This window comes from Stigmatopora nigra, chromosome 12, assembly GCF_051989575.1.
Source record: "Stigmatopora nigra isolate UIUO_SnigA chromosome 12, RoL_Snig_1.1, whole genome shotgun sequence".
NCBI lineage: Eukaryota > Metazoa > Chordata > Actinopteri > Syngnathiformes > Syngnathidae > Stigmatopora > Stigmatopora nigra.
In genome coordinates, this window is record NC_135519.1 from 12,818,653 (window position 1) to 12,840,721 (window position 22,069).

General features: G+C 37.3%; 1 protein-coding gene across 7 annotated transcripts in view; it reads left to right on the forward strand.

Moving 5' to 3' along the window:
- Window positions 1-19,507, forward strand: part of ccser2a (coiled-coil serine-rich protein 2a) — a 41,705-nt gene extending 22,198 nt beyond the window's left edge. For 2 of the 7 annotated variants that reach the window (XM_077729676.1, XM_077729675.1), the window contains exons 5-10: window positions 2,900-3,002; window positions 3,808-3,985; window positions 4,353-4,409; window positions 4,509-4,619; window positions 6,913-7,050; window positions 15,015-15,613. In XM_077729676.1, the coding sequence (XP_077585802.1) occupies window positions 2,900-3,002; window positions 3,808-3,985; window positions 4,353-4,409; window positions 4,509-4,619; window positions 6,913-7,050; window positions 15,015-15,326 (899 nt within the window). In that variant the 3' untranslated portion in view covers window positions 15,327-15,613. Of the gene's footprint in view, window positions 1-2,899; window positions 3,003-3,807; window positions 3,986-4,352; window positions 4,410-4,508; window positions 4,620-6,912; window positions 7,051-9,235; window positions 9,306-11,154; window positions 11,195-12,056; window positions 12,090-14,581; window positions 14,944-15,014; window positions 15,614-16,388 lie in introns of those variants that run through there. The other 5 variants (XM_077729679.1, XM_077729677.1, XR_013328061.1 and 2 more) reach the window with 5 other exon arrangements.
- Window positions 19,508-22,069: the final 2,562 nt, after the last annotated feature.

Below are 22,069 nucleotides of genomic sequence, written 5' to 3' on the forward strand. Positions count from 1 at the left end.
TTAAACAGTACTTGGATATTAATCAGTACTTGGATATTAAACAGTACTTGGATATTAAACAGTACTTGGATATTAAACAGTACTTGGATGTTAAACATTACTTAGATATTAAACAGTACTTAGATATTAAACAGTAATTAGATATTAAACAATACTAAGACCGGTGACCAAAAGACCGGCGACCAAACATCCGGTCATGAACCTTTTGATATCAGAACAGTAGGGCCGATGCGCTAAGCACCACCAGATTAGCAATAAAGATAATATATCCTGATTCCAGAATCCCCAACATCTGTTTGAACGGTCCCGCTGTCTATCGCGAGGCGAACGCGCTTGCCGAAGAGTTATTTATAGGTGATTTAACACGCTGAAAATGACAGCTCGGCAGCAGAAGAGGATGTCGCCTGCTGTCGTCAGCGTGTCGGAACAAACACATGAAAACACAGGCAAAATGGAGGCACGCCAGCCAGCCAGCTGTTGGATTGCCTTGACAGCGGTAATAAGGCCATTCGTTTTTTTGCGCTTTGCGTTTCGCCACTTCACACGACCATCCACCGCCGTGACGTCAATCCCGCCGTCCTTTTGTCGTGGGTTTTTCATTACGGCCCTTTTGAACGTAGTAATCTAATTTAGGCCTCTTTTAAATCCGAGCGAGACGACGGCATCATCGTATGCGCTCGGCCTAATCAGGTCACGCTTATTATGCCGGCTGCTTTGTTATGTGTTTATCAGATGGCGTGTCACGTATACGACGACGGGAGGTGGAGAGACGTTGACCTCTCCCGTCGTGAAGTATAATGACTTCTGTGAGGATAATTCGCTCCTGTCAGCACGGAATCAAATTCAGATCGGCCACTTCTTGCCAGGCTTCGCTTATCGGAGGCCATTTTGACGTGGAATGTTTCTTGACGCCGCCCGACTTGGAATGTATGACAAGGCCTTCTCTGGGAACCACAAAATCAAATATGTGAAGGTTAAATACAAGCCTATGACTGTATATTTACTAGCAAATGGTGATGGACGGTGTCCAAGGCAGTCAAATTAGACAAAAGCGGGAGTCACATTGAATTACGTTGTCAATGGAGACAATGTCTTGCATTTATTTGGCATTATTGTCTAGTTTCCCGGAAGAAATACTGCATTTCAGGATGGTGTTTTGATATTGATGACATGCAAATGTGCACTGTTGAATATGACTCGGTTTGATTGTTTGGATTGAATGTGTCAAAATCGGGTTTTTAGATTTTACCAAAAACTTTTTGAATTAAAAACACAAAAGAATTGAAAATTGGATTAAAAAATTGCACTGATTGATTTTAAAAAGGGCAAAATCAGGAAATTCATCATCATTTGAATTTGATCCTAAAATAGAAACTCATGATTTACTTAATCAGGCCGCACAAAATGATACAGCGGGCCAGATTTGGCCCCCGGGCCCCCACTTTGACACCCGTGTTTTCTGGTATCATGCTAAAATACACTTAAAATATATCACTGGTCTACAAAATGGAGGAAACTATCTGCCTCTGACATAGACAGAAAAATAAAGCATTTTCATGCTATCAAGTCTTGCACTTTCTGAAATATGGCCGACATCGCTTCCCCTTTTATAATATTATTAAGCCACAATTGGATTCATGACCTCATCACTACCCCTCTCTTTGGCAAACCCACTGTAAAGACAAAGTTCTCTCTCCAAGATCCAGAAACATCCAGTAAACCACTACCATTAAACTAACCCAACACAAAGTCCACACAACATATTCCTTAGTATCCACTTCACCCTTAGCTTGTAAACAGGCAACAACCAGACCAAGAATGCTACTGACGTCTTCAGCCCTGTTGTGGCTCCTTTTTTGGGACCTGTCCATATTTATATCCCCCGTATCTTAGGACGAATACCAGAAGAGGCATGGTGAAAGTGAAACAGGGGGGCAATGGAGCCCAACCCACAAGGCCAACCCCATTTGTTTTCACCCACAGAGTCTCCACAAGCCCTCCCTTAAATCTGTCCTTCATTTCCCTCCTTCCCGGAGACTCCCCGACTCGGAAAGAAGACGAAAAGGGGAAGAACGCTAGGCCAAATCACAACCGGATTAGAGGCTGGCGCGTGACACTTTCCCTGAACCCCGTTGTCAGCCTCTTCCGGATGGCCGTGGTGTGTTTTCTCTAAGCTTTGGATTCAAAAAAGCACCAGCAGTCTTTTTGGAAAGTGCCTGAAAAATGAAGCCTGACAGGGCCATGCGGCGAAGGCTTGGGATTCCTGCCTAACCCAATAGAACAGCCAGACATTTCTTATGCTCATCTTCCGGAATAAACAGTATTCCTGTTGTTTGGCTTCTTTGTTGACTTGGATTTTGCAAAGTTTTGGCAATGTAATACCGTGAGTCTTCTTCTTCTTCTCTTGTGGTGGTGTCATATTAGGTAAAGTATTTTTTAAGCAGCAGCAAACATTCCATCATCCCGTTTATTATTTATTCTCTTTTGTGTTTGTGGCTGTTTTTTCTTTTGCTGTCTAGCCTTCTCACTTTTCTGTGAGGGAGGTCAGACTCTATTATTTGTCAGTTTTTACCCTTAGTGGCTCATTTCTCTGCTCTATTCTTTCCAAAAACACTTTTTTTGTTCACATCCTTGGAAAAGGAACGTCACTTTCTGTTTGCATAGCAATGAAGGAGACGGAGGGAAGTATTTGAAAAATGTACAGGCTTATTCATTGCCAGAAAATAGGAGAGTTTAGTTTAGATGTGCGTCTGTGAAACTCCTTGAAAACCAAATTTGTACCTTCCGGTTTTTACATAGCGTTTCTCATTTTTTCAACACACTTCCAATTTTCTATGCATATTTCTATTGAAATGTTTTCCTTCACTCTCCCTGACCTTCTTGCTAATGTTTCCCTTAGACTTCAACACAATGTCCAATGGTGATAGCGTCCCCCATCGACAGGGACAAAGACAACGGAATCACCGCTGGAACGGAGGCGACCACTTAGCCAACGATGGCAGGTGAGTCACTTGACCCAAAGTGTGTAACAATTCATTTACCATATTTTCATGACTATAAGGCACACTTAAAAGTCTTACATTTTATCCAAAATAGACAGGGCGCCTTATAATCCAGTGCGCCTTATATATGGAAAAATAAATTAAATGTCATTCATTGAGGGTGCGCCTTATAGTCGTGAACATACAGTAATCCCAGTGTAGAATTTCATAGAGTATCTTAAAGACTCTTTAATAGAAGTCTACATTGCTAAATTTGATTGGGTAAAATAAATTAACGCTGGAATTCAGCGGGCCCTTGGCGGGATTGTAGCTGATTAGTGGTCTATTACAACTAACCTACATAACATAAAACATATTTTCCATAAAGTTTTGACCAAACCATCATAGTGACTGTGCCGTCCATTAAAAAAAAAAAATAATAATAACACATTAGATTATATTCAACTTTAATGCTGGAATTCAGCGGGCCCTTGGCAGGATTGTAGCTGATTAGTGGTCTATTACACTTAGCCTACATAACTTAAAATATACATTTCTCACATATTTTTGACCAAACCATCATAGTGACTGTGCCGTCCATTTAAAATAACAAAAACATTAGATTAGATTCAACTTTATTTATCCCGTATTTGGGAAAATTCACTATGTTGAGGTAGCAAAAAGGTGAAAATACATTGTAGAACTAAATAAAATAGATAATTAATAAATAAATAAGCATGCAACATGAAATATACATATATGTATGTATACACAGTAAGACTGAGGTTGCACAATTCTTTCAACCTGATTGCTTTGTGTATCACAGGGCGTTCTTCCACCACTACGAAGCCCTCAAGTCTTCCAAGATGTATTTACAGTCCGTCTCTCCCGAAACAAAGCAAAACAATCACGCATCCGTTCCCGACGAGATGGCGCTGGACCATATGAGCCAAGACTGCAGTTTGGTCAAGAATCAGCTGCTCAGACTGAAAAACTTACTGCAGGTTTGACACTCAATCCTTGGCATGCGTTCACGATCAGGACCAAAAAAAAAATGGAATATCTACAGTTGTCGGTGGCAGCTATTATGTTACATCATTTGTCTCCCAAATAAGTTTGCCTTTGAGCCTAGGCATACGATAGAGAATATAATCTACATCGCTAGATTTATTCAAGTGGGTAGCTGACATTTATTCTTCCTTGTGAAATAAATGTTTGGAGTATACTCCACAAGATCTGTGTACCCAGTGTATGTGTGAAGGAATAAAATTATTCCACCTTACAACATTGCTCTTGAGGCCTGGCCTACGGCAACTGTCATTGATCGTGCTCACCGTGTACTTTTCTGCCTTTCCGTGTGTCTTTTCCCAGATGGAGGAGACCGACTCGCCAGCAGATGTTGCGGGGGAGACCAATTCTGCATCGCAGGTATGAAAAAAAAATGGCATTTTATTCCATTTTTTTTTCTACTCCTGCATTGGCCGTATAGTTTTCTCTGAACATGCGTGTGTGTATGTGTCTCTGCAGTTTGATGAGATGCTGAAGGAGGTGCAAATGCTCCGAGAAGAACTTCGGAGTCGAGATAAAACCATTGTTCAACTGACTCTTCAATGTCAGCAGCATCAGCGAGAACAAACGGTAAAACAGGCCACTAAATATTCTTTCTCATTGCTTGGAAACCTGTTTAATATCTAAGTACTGTTGAAAACAGTAGATATTTAGATATTAAACTCTCATGAATATAATTTTGAGAGCTGGTTTCAACAGTACTTAGATATTAAACAGTACTTAGATATTAAACAGTACTTTGATAATAAGCACTACTTAGATATTAAACAGTACTTAGGTATTGAACTTTACTTAGATATTAAACAGTACTTGGATATTAACAGTATACTTAGATATTAAACAGTACTTAGATATTAAACAGTACTTGGATATTAACAGTATACTTAGATATTAAACAGTACTTAGATATTAAACAGTACTTGGATATTTAACAGTACTTAGATATTAAACAGTACTTAAATATTAAACAGTACTTAGATATTAAACAGTACTTAGATATTAAACACTACTTCGTTATTAAACACTACTTAGCTATTAAACAGTACTTGGATGTTGAACAGTAATTCGATATTAAACAGTACTTCGATATTAAACAGTACTTCGATATTAAACAGTACTTCGATATTAAACAGTACTTAGATATTAAACAGTACTTAGATATTAAACAGTACTTCGATATTAAACAGTAATTCGATATTAAACAGTACTTCGATCTTAAACACTACTTAGATATTAAACACTACTTAGATATTAAACACTACTTAGATATTAAACACTACTCAGATATTAAACAGTACTTGGATGTTGAACAGTAATTCGATATTAAACTCTCTCATGAATATAATTTTGAGAGCTGGTTTCAACAGTAAAGCGTACTGTGCGAATCTCCTACACCCTACTAAAATCAAGAAACCCCGCGCTAGCCTTTATCGCTGGTGGGCGTTGGGAGACCTCTAGTTTGCACCGCTGCCTACCAGTAACCTCGATTGTGTTTGCTTTTAGCGCCTCCATCTCCATCCTAACACTCATTAGTGTCCTGAAGAGACTCCCTTGTTAGCCAAACAAGCGTTCGCCCATCTGACATTCAAATCCGCCGCCGCATCCGCAAATACCAAAATGTCAAAGCCGGGGCCTACGTTACTCGCTATACCGCACCTGAGCTTTTTTCCAATTAGAGTTAGCACCCTCCCCAACCGCTTCTCCCCTACGAACGGTATTATTGGATATGGAGGCTGACAGAGAGAGTTAAAAGAAAAATAGATGACGTTTCCACTGTGAAGAATCCTGATGATATTGGGTTTCTGCATCAGGCGAGAACCACAAAAAATATACAATTTTTGCCAGGGCTTTTTGAAGTGGGCTGCCATTTTCGTTTTGACCGAGCGGCTTTGTCGTACGGGGGCTTGAAATTGGCTGCATCGGGTTTTGGCTCAAGGTGGGTGGGAATTTCTGGGTAGAGGTTGGAGAAGGGATCAATTTGAGGCGCAATGATATCTGAAATATGAAATGGATGGATAGAATAACAAGCGATTTTCATTGGAAATCTACTGCGAATCATTCTGTCAGTTTTTGGCAATTTGTAGTTTGTTGTCGTGGTATCAAGTCAAATCGTGCCAGTGAACAGTGAGGGAGTGACAGTGGCTTTTTTGGAGAATCATCTAAGAGTGTTTGGTGTCTTGTAACAAATGCTTCAAAAGATTTGCTGACTTTTGACTGCCTTTGACTGTCTACGAATGAGATTTCACATTGTAAAAAGCAATAGTGTCTTGGTATCCCACGCAAAAGCAGCTTCTTTTTCAGATTGATGGGAAAAAAAGATGACAATGCCCAACTTCCAAAACCCCCAAAGGTGTAAATAAATCTATCTGTTGTGCTTGGGATTCGTCGGTCCAGATTGGACCGGAGTGAAGATCCAATTGAAAGTACAGACTTACTTGTGTCTTATAAATGACAAAAGTTCTGGCTAGCTTTCCAAGCTATGACCACGTCTCCACATCGCTAAAAACTTTAGATTTAGATGAGATTAGGTTAGAAATGTATTTCATTACCTATTGGGGAAATTTCCTTGGTTACAGTAGCAAGCACAGACACAGAAGACATTGTAGACCTAGCTAAAAAAATTGGAGCACTCACAGGAATTGCATAAAACCTTAGATGTTAAATATGCAGAATCACTTTTAAAATACTAATCACACTTTAAAAATGTTATAAATGCCTGCTTTTTGGGGGAATTTTCGTAGTTGTGATACAAAAATGCGTATTTACGAGTTAGGTAACAAAATGGCTAAGATTTTTGGTTTTTGACTGGTTCTTTTCTCATAACATTTACAATCTATCCTATTCTCTCTCTGCCTTTCTTTAGCTGGCTCAACAACGCCAAGTTCGGTGCCAGTGCCAGCAACAGAGGGCGCCGTCGCTTTTACGACAACCAGGAGACAAGAGACTTCAGCGCCCCTGCGAGAAGGCCACTCAGACTTCCTCGAGACCCCCCAACCATGCTGTGAGTAAACATCTCATCCACTACATCGTCATTCGATAGTTTCAACAATTTTCCTTCTTTTTAAACATAGTAAATGTGTCTTAACTGATACAAAAAACAACACACAAACACACAGTATTGTGGTTTTCTAGCACATATTGCTGAGTCACTCATCAGTTTCCTGTTTGGCACCCGCAAAGCTTTGACCTCCCAGTGGAGACGACACTTTATGAGCTTGTCAGTTGCCTTGTCACTCCGCTTCACACTTTTAATAGCCGGCGTGAAATGTGAGGCTGCCTTTTTTTGTCAGAAATAGACGGAAAAAATATCGAGTAAAAGACACGGAAAGGAAGTTGTTCAAGGGGGAAATATGGCTGAGCTAAAAGTAGGTATTGGCTGAAGTTGGAATTCTGGCTAAAAGTCAAAGTTTTGTAAATGTGTCAAATTGAACTGATTGTGAAGTGTGTACTTAATATTGTATTACATTATTTAAAGATCTTTGAAATTAATCCAATATGGCAGGCTTAGTCACATCAGCAAATATCATATGACCGTCCAAAATATTAATATTGTATTTACAATCAGGAAATTGCTGATTTTAGGGTTACCAATTGCTAATATTTATGAAATACATTAATATAAACAGTAGTAAAGCAGATTGTGGATTGACCAAAGAAGCTTTTTAAATACAAACGTCTACTCATTATCATTTCTCGATCCATTAAGACTTTCTATCAAATCTCTTGTGAATTTTACAGGCTATATCAAGAGATTCTTAGCACCGACTGCTAAGAAACTGGACTTGAGGAGCTCCCTAAGCACAGTGTAGCCCCTGTGCCTAGCGCAACAGCATGTGGTTTTACTGTTGCCTTGGAAACCAGCTCATGGAGCCTTGGTTCTTCCCGATAGGGAATCTCATCCATTTTAGTGCTCTTAATAGAAAAGAATTCTAACAATAAGCAGTCTGATTTCTCTATTTCTACTTCTAAATCATGTCAATTAGACTTTTACACTGGCAATCCATTTGGGAACAAGCATAGATTAAACTGATGAGCATTTCCTCAAGTTTTGGGCAATATATCCCCATTAAAAGCCATTTCAGCTGCCAAACTTCTATTTTCCATCCAAATTTTGGCTGAAAAGTCATGAATTTTGTAATCTTTACTGTATTTTCTCGTATATACGCCATATTTGTAACCAAAAAAAGAACCGAGGACCGAAAAGTAAGAGCGGCATCAGAGATTTTCTCCCTCTTGTTAATGAAAGTAGCAAGTTCTGCGCTTATGGACAAAAGCCATGATTTCATCCCTCCTCCTTCCAGCAGGACACAGCGGGATGGGGTCAGCCCTCCTGGGAAGTCCGTGCCTTTATCTTCTTTATTCTGGAAAGTCGGATTTGTCGTCTCAACGTGACGTCTAGCCGACGTCTCGCTTTGTATATCCTTGTTGGAGATTGAGAGAGAGAGAATGGCTTTAACTCCTTGAATAATTGCCACTCAGTGGAAAGTGTTCAGAGAACAAAGTAGCCAGGGCAACCAGTCATTTAGTCTGTCAGGATCGTGGTTTTATTTATGTTCTGAATTTTAGATTAAAAAAAAATTGATCAAAAACATAGGGAGCAGTACTTTAGTTTATTAGTCTTGGGAAGAGAAAACATTAAATATTTCTTTTTTTTTTCTCTTTTAATTTAGCTTTTTTCTTCAAGAAATGACCAAATATGGTTGAAAAATATCTATATAAATTTACTTGGGTTAAAAAATAAAAACTGTTTTTTTTTTGCTTTTTTTGGCCTGAAAAACTGACTGAAAAAGGCAAAATGCTTTGACTTAAAAAATGAGTATTTGTACCTTTTTAAAATAGAGGAAAAACCTACACATCTATATTCTTTAGAATATTACTATCAAATTTAAAGTCGCCAATTGCGGACCGTGAAAAATGAAATGACGGCCCAGATTTGGCCCCGGTTCCCCCACTTTGCCACACCAACTTAACAATTTAGGCCTCACTGGACTAACAATAGAACATTGTGTCCTGCACATACTTCTAATGCTGTGCAATCCGTGGCCTCTCTGTCATATGACAAACACAGTGAATAGAAATATGACATGTTTACTTGTCGCTAGTGTGCTTTATTAATCTTTTCCGCCATGTCCATGTCTGCTTGTCCCGCCCGCTTGGTCATGCTTTTGTATTTTGTCCCCGCGTAGGGTGTGCTGCCCACCCCCTCGCCACAGAACCAGGCCTCCACCTATGCCGGCATGCACCAGCGCAGACAGAGTGAGTCACTAACCTGCTTTCCTGCTACATTTTTTTTGCATTTAATAACACCAAGTCATCTCATATCTTATGCAAATTACAGGCTTTATTTGGGGGTTTAAAGTCCTGCAATCACATGTTTTTACACAATGATTAAACGAGGGAATCTTCTAGTGATCCAAAAGGGTGCCAGACTCGGGTTGGTTCGTGGGGGTGTAAATGTCAACTTGATTTAATGTGGGTCGGACCATTTTAGATATAATATTTAGATTTTTAAAAAAATATATAAATGGATTAAAAAAACTGGATTAAAAGGACCAGAATATTCCGTTTTTTATAGATCTAAGACCATGTTTATTTTAGCTTTTTTTAATATATTTTTCGATTTTGCAAACTTATTTTTGAACTAAAAACATAGAACAAAATGGATTAAAATTAAAATCCCTCAATATTCAGTTTTTTTATAGATCTAAAACAATGTTTATTTTAGCTTTTTTTAAATATATTTTTTGATTTTACAAAATTACTTTTGAACTAAAAACATAGAAAAAATGGATTAAAAAACTGGATTAAAAGCCCTGAATATTCAGTTTTTTATAGATGTAAAACAATGTATATTTTTAACTTTTTTAAATATATTTTTTGATTTTACAAAATTACTTTTGAACTAAAAACATAGAAAAAAATGGATTAAAATAACAGGATTAAAAGCCCTGAATATTCAGTTTTTTATAGATCTAAAACAATGTATATTTTAGCTTTTTTTAAAATATATCTGTAGATTTTACACAATTATTTTTGAACTGACAACAGAAAAAATGGAATCTGGAAGAGGGCGCATGACTCAAATTGAGTCATGCGCCCTCTTCGAGTCACAACGAGTCTCGACTACTGTTTTCCATTAAGTCAATGGAAAACAGTAGTCGAGACTCGTTGTGTTTATCATGCGACGAGTCGAATTAGTCAAAGTAAGTCGCAAAGAACATAATCACCAGGTAATTTTTACGAACCGAACACCAAATCAACATAAGCTAGAAAGAGAGAAAACCTTTGACACAGAGGCATCTCAGACTCCATTAACATTGCCCCTACTGAATAGTAGATACCTCACATTTTTACACCCTGAAACTCTTCCTACAAGCAGTAGATAGCGACTCTGGCTTCTGGCTTTTAGGGGTTATTTTACAAAGAAGAGGACCAGGGTCGCTGGCACAGCAAAATCCAATCTATCCTATTCCGTCATGTACCCCCTCGGGTCTTAGTAGGACTTGAATTCTAATAATTTGGTGAATAACACATCCTACTTGGCAGTGTTTTTTCCCCTCTGCATACTACAATTGCAACTACAGTACTTTGAGGCTGAAGTGTTCTTTTATGTAATTGCAGTCTTTTTTATTATTTTTATTTATTAAGAGTAAGGTTTCGGACAGAAAAATCATGGGTTTGTTTCACTCAGTCATTAATTAGTGAGTCCTTTGAGAAAATTGCAGCCACTGCTGGTAATATTTACAAATAAAAAGGAATATAATGAAGAACACTTGCAAGAAAATAATAGATTTTTTTTCAATCAATCGGGAAGGTGAAATTAATTATTTCAGTATTGTTGACACCTCTAGACATATTTTAAAAATAAATAAGCATAGCAAATATACATTATTCCAGAGTATTTAATTTAGGAATAAACATACTGTTGATTATAGTCTATTTTTTTGCTAAAATGGTCCTATATTTGTCTATTAGAAATCCATTGAATTTCCTCTAAACATAGCGAGTTTCTTTCTCTCTTTTCTCTTAAATTCCTTCATTTTCTAACACCTTCTTTACTCATCTTCCTTCTTTAACTCTGCCCACACATAATGACCGTGACAAGGAGTGGAACACCTAGTGCAGTACTTCACTGACCGGGCATGGTATGGTAGAACTTCTCTCTAAAATATCTTGACCCATTCAAGCATGCCTTCCTTCTTTTCATCCGCATGCTTTAGTTTCCATTAGTTTGTCTATATTTTTAGTTGTAATATGTCTTTTTTTCTAGCCTAGATCTTTTAATACTTTATTTGATATAAGGACTTGAGTATTGGGACACCATTCCACTTATACTACAGAAAATACAAATGTGTATGTGTATGAAATCGAATATAAGAATAGAAAAAATATTCTAAGACAAGATATTTATGAAAATGTACAATATGGCTCTGAGAATCAAGTATTTTTATTGTTTTTTAGCAGTGGAGGAGGGGTACGCTTAAAATTCTATCTGTTTTAAATTAAAATGTGTCGAGTGAAATTGTCTTTAAAATTTTCTGAGATTTTAGAGTTGAAGGCAGTTTTTTTGCAAGGTTGACTATGAAATTTGTCTCAGAATTGGCATTAAATTCTCTTCTAAGTAGCTTAAAAAGTCATAAATTGCAATTTATAGTGCGGCAATTCCGCCATTCACATTTAAGGCGATCTTTTTAGACACTATTTGCATTTTAGCATGCCTTGTATTGAAAGTAAGAACGGAAAAGTTTTTTTTCTAAACAAAAAAAAACATGTGGGTCCTAAGACTAAAGTCCATATATGGTAGTTCTTGGTTTACAACAGTTTTACGTAGGTCGAAAAGTAGTCTTCAATTGCTAATCGATGCTAAAACAGCAAATCTTTAAATTAATATATCAAACACTGCACATTTTCTGGTTAGAAATGTTAGCTATTTAACATTGTTGTACACCAGGAACTCCTTTACAGTACTTTCAGTTGATTTCCTTTCATTTCTTCAAATGCCACCAGACGTTGCATGCACTGGTTTCATCTTCCATGCGGGTGAGTTCTACTGTTCAGGTATTTTGATTGTGGTGTGTTTCGCGAAAAAAAAGCCACGTCTCCTGACTAAACCGTGCTCTGGCATCCCAATCCCTATTTTTCCTACAAACTATAAAGTACATGTGCCGGTCTCGTCCTACTTGGAAATGGAGAGCCGCCTCCTATGGTTATTTGGCGGTGATTCGTTTCTGCAGAGAAAAACTTTGGTCATATACTCAAGGGAAATTAAGATAAGGAATTTTGGGAATGTACCTTATTTTCGAGTGTAAATTTAAATACTTACGGCTTAAAGTTCTTTGTCTTAGTGACAGAAATCTGTCAATAGGAGGCGGTCAAGATAAACACTTGCTGGACACCCCTCAGTTTCCGTTCCTTCATTCTGATGTTTTTTGGGGGCTTAATTTTAAAGTACTTTGCAATTGCTTTGCTCCAAAACTTTGTTTATAACTGTGTAAGTTATTGCATCATGTTGTTTTTGAAATACACTCATTTTATCTGATTTAAGCACCCCGAGTACCAATAAGGAACAACCCAAAGGAAATTTCAGTTCTTAATGATTAAAACAATAGATTCAGTCAGTCAAATTATTTTATCCATACTATAAACAATCAGACATGTATAAAAAATACTCTCTCTAGTTCTATTGCATTAATGTTGTAAAAATACTAAATGTTTGCAATATTACTTAAACCATTTACTACATACAGAACAGGGATGATATACCAGACAGGAACTACATTCTTTGTTAAAATGCAGTACAATTTTTACACCAATCCAATCACAACTGTACATATTATTAGATGCGTATCTCTCCAAGGTTTCAACCCAAACCTTGTTTTGCTCTGCAAAAAATCAAACGAATGCGACTGGGAGTCTTGAGTAAACATTTTTTTTGGCTGGTGGACCAGCAGATGGTGCTGTGGTCTCGGACATACAAAGCTAGCACGTGCGAGACAAACGTCAGTGGCATGACCGGCACGGAATCTTGCCTTTACGGCTGTGTTGAACCACGCTTCATGTTGTTAATAGCTCTCGATAGCTCCAGGCACTATTCAGACGCATAGCGCAAGTAAAGCGCCTGTGCCTTCAAGAATCCCCCACAAACACAACTAAGTTAGAATTCATCCTCACGGGGAGGTCACGGGTCATCCAGAAAGCTGTATTTATGCACTGCGAGATGAACACTGACGCTGCAGCGTTTGCTTGTGTTTTGACCTGAGCAGCTGCACCGTCGTATCTTGTTGACTGGATTTATCTAATAAGCCTCCTTAGCTTCCTTCTGGGCTGCCGGAATGATTGCAACAAGGTCAAAGTTACCTTAGAACAGCGTGTGTCCTTTGGTAAACGCTATAGGCCAGCCGGGTCAGAGGTCCGGTCTTGCGTTTTTCCACCGTAATCATTCCAGCCCACTTGAATTGTCTCGGTGGAGGATCATTAATTGCTTACATTGCCCTCTTTAACTTTAGCTTATGTTAACCAGAAGTTGTTTGACTTTGACTCTCGGTGATAAAAGGTCAATGTGACCCTAAAACGGCATTTAGTTACAAACGAGGTAAGGTCGATTAAGCATATTTTTTTACTGATAAGTGTTTGTACCACTTTCATTTTGCCGTTCTTTGTATACATATTGATGTTTGTATACATGTATATATGTTTGTATACATGTATAAATGTATATGTTTGTATAAATGTCTACATGTATATATGTTTGTATAAATGTATATGTTTGTATACATGTATATATATGTTTGTATAGATGTATATATGTTTGTATACATGTATATATGTTTGTATACATGTATATATGTTTGTACACGTGTACATGTATATATGTTTGTACACGTGTACATGTATATATGTTTGTACACGTGTACATGTATATATGTTTGTATACCTGTATATATGTTTGTATACATGTATATATGTTTGTATATGTTTGTATACATGTATATATGTTTGTATACATGTATATGTTTGTATACATGTATATGTTTGTATACATGTATATGTTTGTATACATGTATATGTTTGTATACATGTATATGTTTGTATACATGTATATGTTTGTATACATGTATATGTTTGTATACATACATGTATGTATGTATATGTATATATGTTTATACATACATGTATGTATATGTATGTATTTACTTATTAACTTACTCATTAGCTATCTATTTATGTCTGAAATGTCTTTTTCTGTGTCCGTATTCTCACCCTCTTGCTACTGTAACAACAAAATTTCCCAAATACGGGATAAACAAACTTATTCAATCCAATGCTAACCCTTGTTTCCATAATAATTACCATTTATTTTCAATTGAAGCTCAAAGTTTCCCTTTTTTTGGGAACATAATGTTTAAAAATGAATAGAAAATTAGTAAAAGGCAGGGGACTCGATGACATCTTAGGTCTAGGGACTCCCTGTAGTCAAGAGTACTTCTACAGTATTTTGTGGCTGTCCTGACATATCATATTTTTACTTTTAGATTTGGCTCAACACTTTGTCACATAGGTGCCACCGTGATCTTCCGATTGGTTGTGAAGTGTCTCGTCAAAGAGCTTCAAAAGACGCCAATCGCAAGTCACATAGAAGACTTACCAAATGCTGAATCAGGGCTTCTTCTTCTTCTATGACTTTGTGTCTCCCTTTCCAGGAATAGTTCAATAACTGACATTGCCAACACACTCTAATGTCAAAAGCAAAATAAACCAGCTAGAGAAATAGAAGCTCTTTTGAGTCTGAAATTTTGTTTTGCCACTGCAAAAACATTCAAATGACTGAGCGACCTTAAACAAGAAAAGTGCCACTTCTGGAACGCCATCATAAAACGACTGCGAGTGGCTCATTCTGCCCTTTCATAACTATTTTATCCTCATCTTTTAATCCTTTGGAATTTCCTTTTTGCTCTTTTCCTGCAGCTTCAAATACCTTTCAACATCAGCGAGCGTTTCTGCACGGGAAGGCCAGTAAAAACCATCCCCACCACCAGTCAGGACCGCAGTGAACAAATCGGGGATGCCGCCATTCGGGTTCAAAGCCCTGAAGTCGCGTCATGTGACCTCGGTCAGCTTCCACGACCCCTCAACTCGTCACCCTTTTCCGCCGGGATTAGACGGCTTCCCCCTCCGTCCAGAGGCCTTCCTTGCTTCAACGCGGGCCCCCAACGGCGACTCTCGCGTCCCCCCAAGCCAAAGATCTCCGACGGGGCGTCCCAAGTCAACCCAAAATAGAAGAAACTGCAACATGGTGGACTGCATGCAGTTTTCTATCTAACCCAGAAGTCTGCACACACGTCACTTTTACAAGCATTAAAGCACAAGGTGGGTAAAATATGACCTTTTTTTCCATGTTTTGCAAATCTATTTATTTTTAAAAATAGTTAATTTGTAAGTAATAACTTTCTAAAATGGTTTTATTACTGAGAGCAATGACACCTTTGGTTTGTTGTTTTAATACTCGCATGATTAAATTATATTGTTGATGGGCTGGAGAATCTAATTAATTGACAAGCTAAGTGAAAAATATTTTTTATAGGCCTGTCTTTAGTTTAAATTATATATATATATATATATATATATATATATATATATATATATATATATATATATATATATATATATATATATATATATATATATATATATATATATATATATATATATATATATATATATATATATATATATATATATATATATATATATATATATATATATATATATATATATATATATATATATATATATATATATATATATATATATATATATATATATATATATATATATATATATATATGTATATATATATATATGTATATATATATGTATATATATGTATATATATATGTATATATATACGTATATGTATATATACGTATATGTATATATACATATATGTGTATATATGTATATACGTATATATGTGTATATATATGGATATATGTGTATATATACATATATATGTATATAGGTATATATATATATTATTATTAGCCTTAATATCTGACTTCACTGAGCAAATCTTGAAATATTGAATATTAAGAATAACTGGGTCCATTGCAGTTATGGATCAATTATTTATCAATGGATTTAGTGATGAAAGATCTATTTTCATGTTATTTTACACCATGTTTTTAAATCACTTTTATTTCAGCTGTTGGCCAGAAAGCTAGTGTTGCTACCAATTGACTTCACGGGTGGATGGTCTCTTTGCACTTTTTCTTCGGTTTCCTTTTTAATTTTCTCAACCAATCAATTGTCTTATCGGAAAATGGTTAATATGTGTTGTAGGAAATTGATACAACTGCCGATGTAAGCTTGTATTTTTTGAGCGGAGTGGATTGACGACGTAGAAGCAAGTGGAACAACTGGTAAGTCGCCTATTTTATTCTTTTGTTTCAAAAATTTTACTGAAAACCTCTTTGACCAAGTGACAAATGACATGTATTTTTAATTCTGTATTCAAGTTTACTCCGTTTCCATTGAGTCACGATCCTGCCCTGCCATTAAGTCAATCTTTTTGAAGAATATCTATAACTAGATCATTTATTTTTGAATATTCTGACACAACTAGTGTGTAAAAACCCATGACCGAGAGATTATAAGCCTTAAGGTTTTGCAGGTGTCATTTCTAACCCTGCACAAATCATTTTTAGTCCCTTCTGTTGTCCAACTTGTCCACTTGACCAGCAAAACAAGCTTTTCCTGCCCCGGCACGACCGAAACCCCTAACCTGCGTTGACGTGCCAATTTAAAGATACAACACAAACCTGACCTTTACGGTGTCGCTGGGAGGCGGGGCATATCGAGGCTAAAAAAAACGAAACGTGCTGAAAAAGGGAGTCACAACAGAAATGGTGAAAGACGGACAGGAAAGAACTCGTGTCGGCTCAGTGGCAGACAGCAGTGATATATAAAGTCGCTAATGAGATCCAATACCAGGCCTGTTCTTCTTTACAAAGACTTTCATCCATTTTGTATAGCGCTTCTCCTAATTAGGTTTTCGCGCCCGGATTGGACGCCAGTCAATCATGGGACATAGACAACCATTTACAGCTTTACAATTAGGTTGGAGCTTGTATTCGCTCAAAGTAATTTGTCAGTAGTTAGTGGAAAGCGGTCGTCAAAATACTTAACTAGGAACACTAGATGGACATATTGTCGTTTAACCCATTGGAATATTTCCATTTCATTTTTACTCGCATATAGCAACTTTCTTTTTAAATCAAATTCCAAATCCAGGACTGAATCTGAATTGGCATTACGTTCCAAAAAAAGGGGGAACTTTGAACTTCAACCGAAAATAAATAGTAATTATAATGGAAACAAGGGTTAACATTGAATTGGATTGGATAACTTTATTCAAGTTGTATTTGGGAAATTTCGTTGTCATTGTAGCAAGAGGGTGAGAATACAGACACAGAAAAATACATTTTAGACATAAATAGGTAGTAAATGAATAAATAAATAAGTAAAGAAATACATGAATAAATATATAAATAAGTAAGCATGCTGGTGAAATATATATATATAAATATACATATACACACATATATAAGCACATATTTACATGCACATTCATATATATAAGCACATATATACATACACATACATATATATAAGCACATATATACATACACATACATATATATAAGCACATATATACATACACATAGATGTACATGCATGCATACAGTAGGTCTTAACACTCAGCCATTTTTTTGTTAAAGAGCCTTGCCTTGCGCCAAATACCAAAAGCAAATGAAATGTAGGATACCGCAAAGGGAGAGCCGGAATACGTTTGTTTGGACACACCGCGGTCTGGGGGAGGGACGGCCACACATCCCAACTCCCTAATTCGTCCCTCTCGGCCGTGTCGCTCCACACTCGTTAATGCCAACTCCGAAATCAATGAGTGCCAAAGACGCGTCTGTCTGCGGGGTAGGAGGGGAAGCAAAAGCAGGAGCCGTGCCGTCCTTCCCCACCAACCCCCCGACAGAACGCTGCTGTAATCTCCTCATCAATGCTCCCGTTTTGTTTAAGAGCACGCCACCGTCCATCGATTCGTTCTTGAGGGAAGGCAACATGTTCGACTCTTGTTTAGGACTGTTTTGTACGGATAAAAAGGGATCAGGGGAAGAGGTGTCGTAGGTTACTATTGAAATTGTGCATTATTTTTTTTTTTAACTGTCTGCAGGGGTGTGGCTCGAAGGAAAACGGTAGTGGAGACTCGTTGTGTTTATCGTGTGACGAGTTGGAATATGAGTGTGGAATATTGTATTGAAAGTGGGGCAGAGGAGGGTGTAAGCCTCGAGGAATCTGATTATCATACAAGTTCAAACTAGGGGCAGAATTTCCAGAAGAGAGAGAAAAACAGAAAGAGATAGAGAGAGAGAGAGAGAGAGAGAGGGAGAGAGAAATAGTGAGAAATAGAGAGAGATAGAGAGAGATAGAGAGAGAGAGAGATGGAGAGATATAGAGAAACAGAAAGAGAAAGATATCTTAAATTCTCAACTTTCATTAAGAAAGCATAGTGAGTAAAAATCTGGAAATATTCATTTCAACTAGTTATAGGAAAATATTCAAACTGGGATATTTTACTGGTGCACATTTGGCAATACTAGCCACTAAGTCGTTGTTTTGGTTCCCCTGTTTTTTGTTAATGACTTTTAATTGGTAGAAAGCCTCTTGCCACTTGGTCAAAGCAGTAAAATGTTTTTGTTCAAACAACAAAATAGGCTACTTATACTACACTAGCTTCCTTTCTATGTACTCAATCCATTGAGCTCACCGCTTGGTCGGATGGAGAAAAAATTCTTAGGCTTATGAAAGGAATCAAACTAAAAGGCTGTCTTTGCTGACATGCCTTCAACTAAATGACTTCCTGGCCAACAATGAAATAGGATAAAAACTGTTTTATGCTTTTTTCTGGGTTATTTTTTACAAAGAAAAGTACTACAGTTTGTGGTTCAATGAAGTGCTACCTATCCAAGTCATTTGCCATCTAACTTTTCATTTTAAGACTTTTTTTAAAGCTTTCCTTTACTTGGAAATGACTAAAAACTTTACTGATTCTTTGTAAAGGTATTTGGACAATTTCCAAATTAGTTAAAAACTTGCAGAAGTAAACATTTTTATGTTTATCGCGTAAATGCAATCTTTAGTCTGAAGACGCCATAATTAGTAGCTCAACAACAACAATACAGTATTAATCACTGACTTTCATGCCTATACTTATTTACTTAAAGCACTTTAAATTATATTAGAAGTATTATTTTAGACTTTAGAAGTTTGCCCACCAATGAGAGGTCGTGTGTCGTATTATGGGAGGAGTCTAAAGTAAAAAAACACAGTGAACACTGTTAAATTCAACTCTGTTTGGTTGCAACACTGTGGAAATAAACTACTTTATTCCCATTTTTTTGTCTGTATCTATTTATTTTTTTGCAGAATAATATTTAGCGTCTAATACCAGATCATCAAACATGGAGTGGATTATTTTCAAGCTATTAGAACACCGCCAATGAATGACTAATTATGCAGCATGTGATTCCGGTCCCAGTTCTATTTAGCAAGGTTAATGTTCAACCCAGACTTTTCTCTTCAGGTTGCAGTTTCCATCGCTCCGTCGCTCATTAAGTCCTCGGGGAGTCACTTCTGCTGGCTTCTAATTGCTTTTTCGAGCTTGGTCATTGTAGAGGAGGTGTGCATAAAGTCCATTACCTGACGTTACAAAACTCCACTGGAGTGGCACCAAAAAAGGAGAGGTTATTATTACATCTAACCCATCGGTTCATCTCAAAATTCATTGCATAGCACTCATGGAAATAGAGATATTCATCTATTCTTCTTTGGGTTCCCTCTCCAGTGACCATGTGCTGGTTTTCTAAAGTCATTTGATGGATGATGTGCAATTTTATTCATTTTTTTTTAACTACTCTTCTAATCAAGGCCTGTAATGCATTTATTCTGTTGCATTTACTTGAGTATTTTTTGTGAAAAATGTAGTTTTACTATGCTAGATTTTACGATGATGCTAATCTTATTGGGCTACATTGGAGCCATTACATTTTTCCGAAGTAATAAAGTTGACTTTATTTTTACCAGAGTTGCCTCCAGCAGTTTCCCCACAATGAGACGTTGCATCCATAATCACATGACTTCATTGTACCAATGAGATGTTATAATACAGTCACGTGACCACACAAGCTCGCCAAGTCCTACGATAACATCAGGCTGTCCAGTCATGTGGAATCTTCAAAGCGCCGTTGAAAATGTAAGTATTTGACAGTAAGCGGGGATTTCAACCTCTCACCCAGGTTTTAATTACCACCGATAGTCCACTTTCACCACTAGAGGGAACACATGCTTTTCAAATAGGGATGTTTCAGATCTATATTTTCTTTAAGAAATTTGATGATTTTTTAAAATATTTGTTGGCCTCATGACAGTTTAATATTAGCTTTTACTTACATTGGAAATGTTCTTTTCAGCAAATACTTTTGTACTTATTTTTTGATCCATTTCGCTTTAGTAATATTACTTTGAACAAGAGCTCTATTCCCAATTGTCGTTTTTGGCTATTCTCCCAATTTTCGGTTATAGGATATCAATTAATTTGTGTGGAAATTATGCTTTTTAATAATAACATTTACCTAATAATAACAGTTACTCATAATGTACATGTTCTTTTCACTAAATACTTTTGGCTGATTAATTTCCCTTCAGTAATATTACTTTGAAAAAGAACTCTATTCCCAATTGTCGTTTTTGGCTATTCTCCCCTACTTCTGATCATAAAATATCAATTAATCCGTGTGGAAATTATGATATTTAATAATAACAGTTACTTATAATATACATGTTCTTTTCACCAAATACTTTTGGCTAATTCGTTTCCCTTCAGTAATATTACTTTGAAAAATAACTATTTCCAATTGTCGTTTTTGGCTATTCTCCCTACTTCTGACCATAAGATATCAATTAACTCATGTAGAAATTATCATTTTTGTTCTCCCCCCAACTTTGTCAACAATTCATTGACCAGCTAAGCCATTAAAATTTCTTATACAGGCAAACTTAGAGAAAAAAAAATGAAAACAGTGGTCCTGTATACAACCTTGCTCCCAATTCCCCATATGACATCATTTGCAGGTAAAAATAAAAACAAGCATCTTTAGTCCGGGTATATATACCGCAAAGTATGCTTTGGTGCTCTTGATCCTCTCTGGATTCTTTTGTTTTTCTGTCCGGGCTCCAACTGCAAAGTAGATTCATGTCCCCTGGAGAGGGAGTGTATTAGTAAGAGAAGAGCCGGCGGTGAGGCCCTGGCAGGTACCTCCATCACCTCGGACTTGCCTCCCCTCCCACGCATTGATCAAATCCCCGCGTGTGGTTAAGTGCTGTGCAGAAAGTGATCTGCTGCCAGAGAAAGAGAGAAAGACTCTCCAACAAGAGCTTTGTGCAGCCTTGTCATGATCCCTCCTGCCATTTTCCACATTTTTTGGAAGCCCACAAACACTTGAATGGTCTTCACAAACCGCAGCCCTTTTTTTCGTGTGAAAAGTGTACACTGGCAGTTTAGGCTTTCTGGATCCCGACACGCAATCCCTGGCGGTAGCATAGTCCGAGGCGCAGCTGTGTGGCACGCTAACGCTAACGCGCTGTGAACGTGACTCCAACTGGAAGCAAGGTGTTCGCCGTCAAGGCATTTGGAGGAAATGGTCACGCGAAGGAAGGCTGTTTTTATTTCACTTTAGTGGGCCCATTTTTTGTCAAAAAAATGGTGGTCTTGAAATAATCCGTTTATTTGAAAGGTTAGGGATGTTCAGTTTGGAAAGGTGTGGAAAAATTGGCGCTTGGACGTTTGGTCGCCGGACGTTTGGTCGCCGGGCGTTTGGTCGCCGGGCGTTTGGTCGCCGGGCGTTTGGTCGCCGGACGTTTGGCCGCCGGGCGTTTGGTCGCCGGACGTT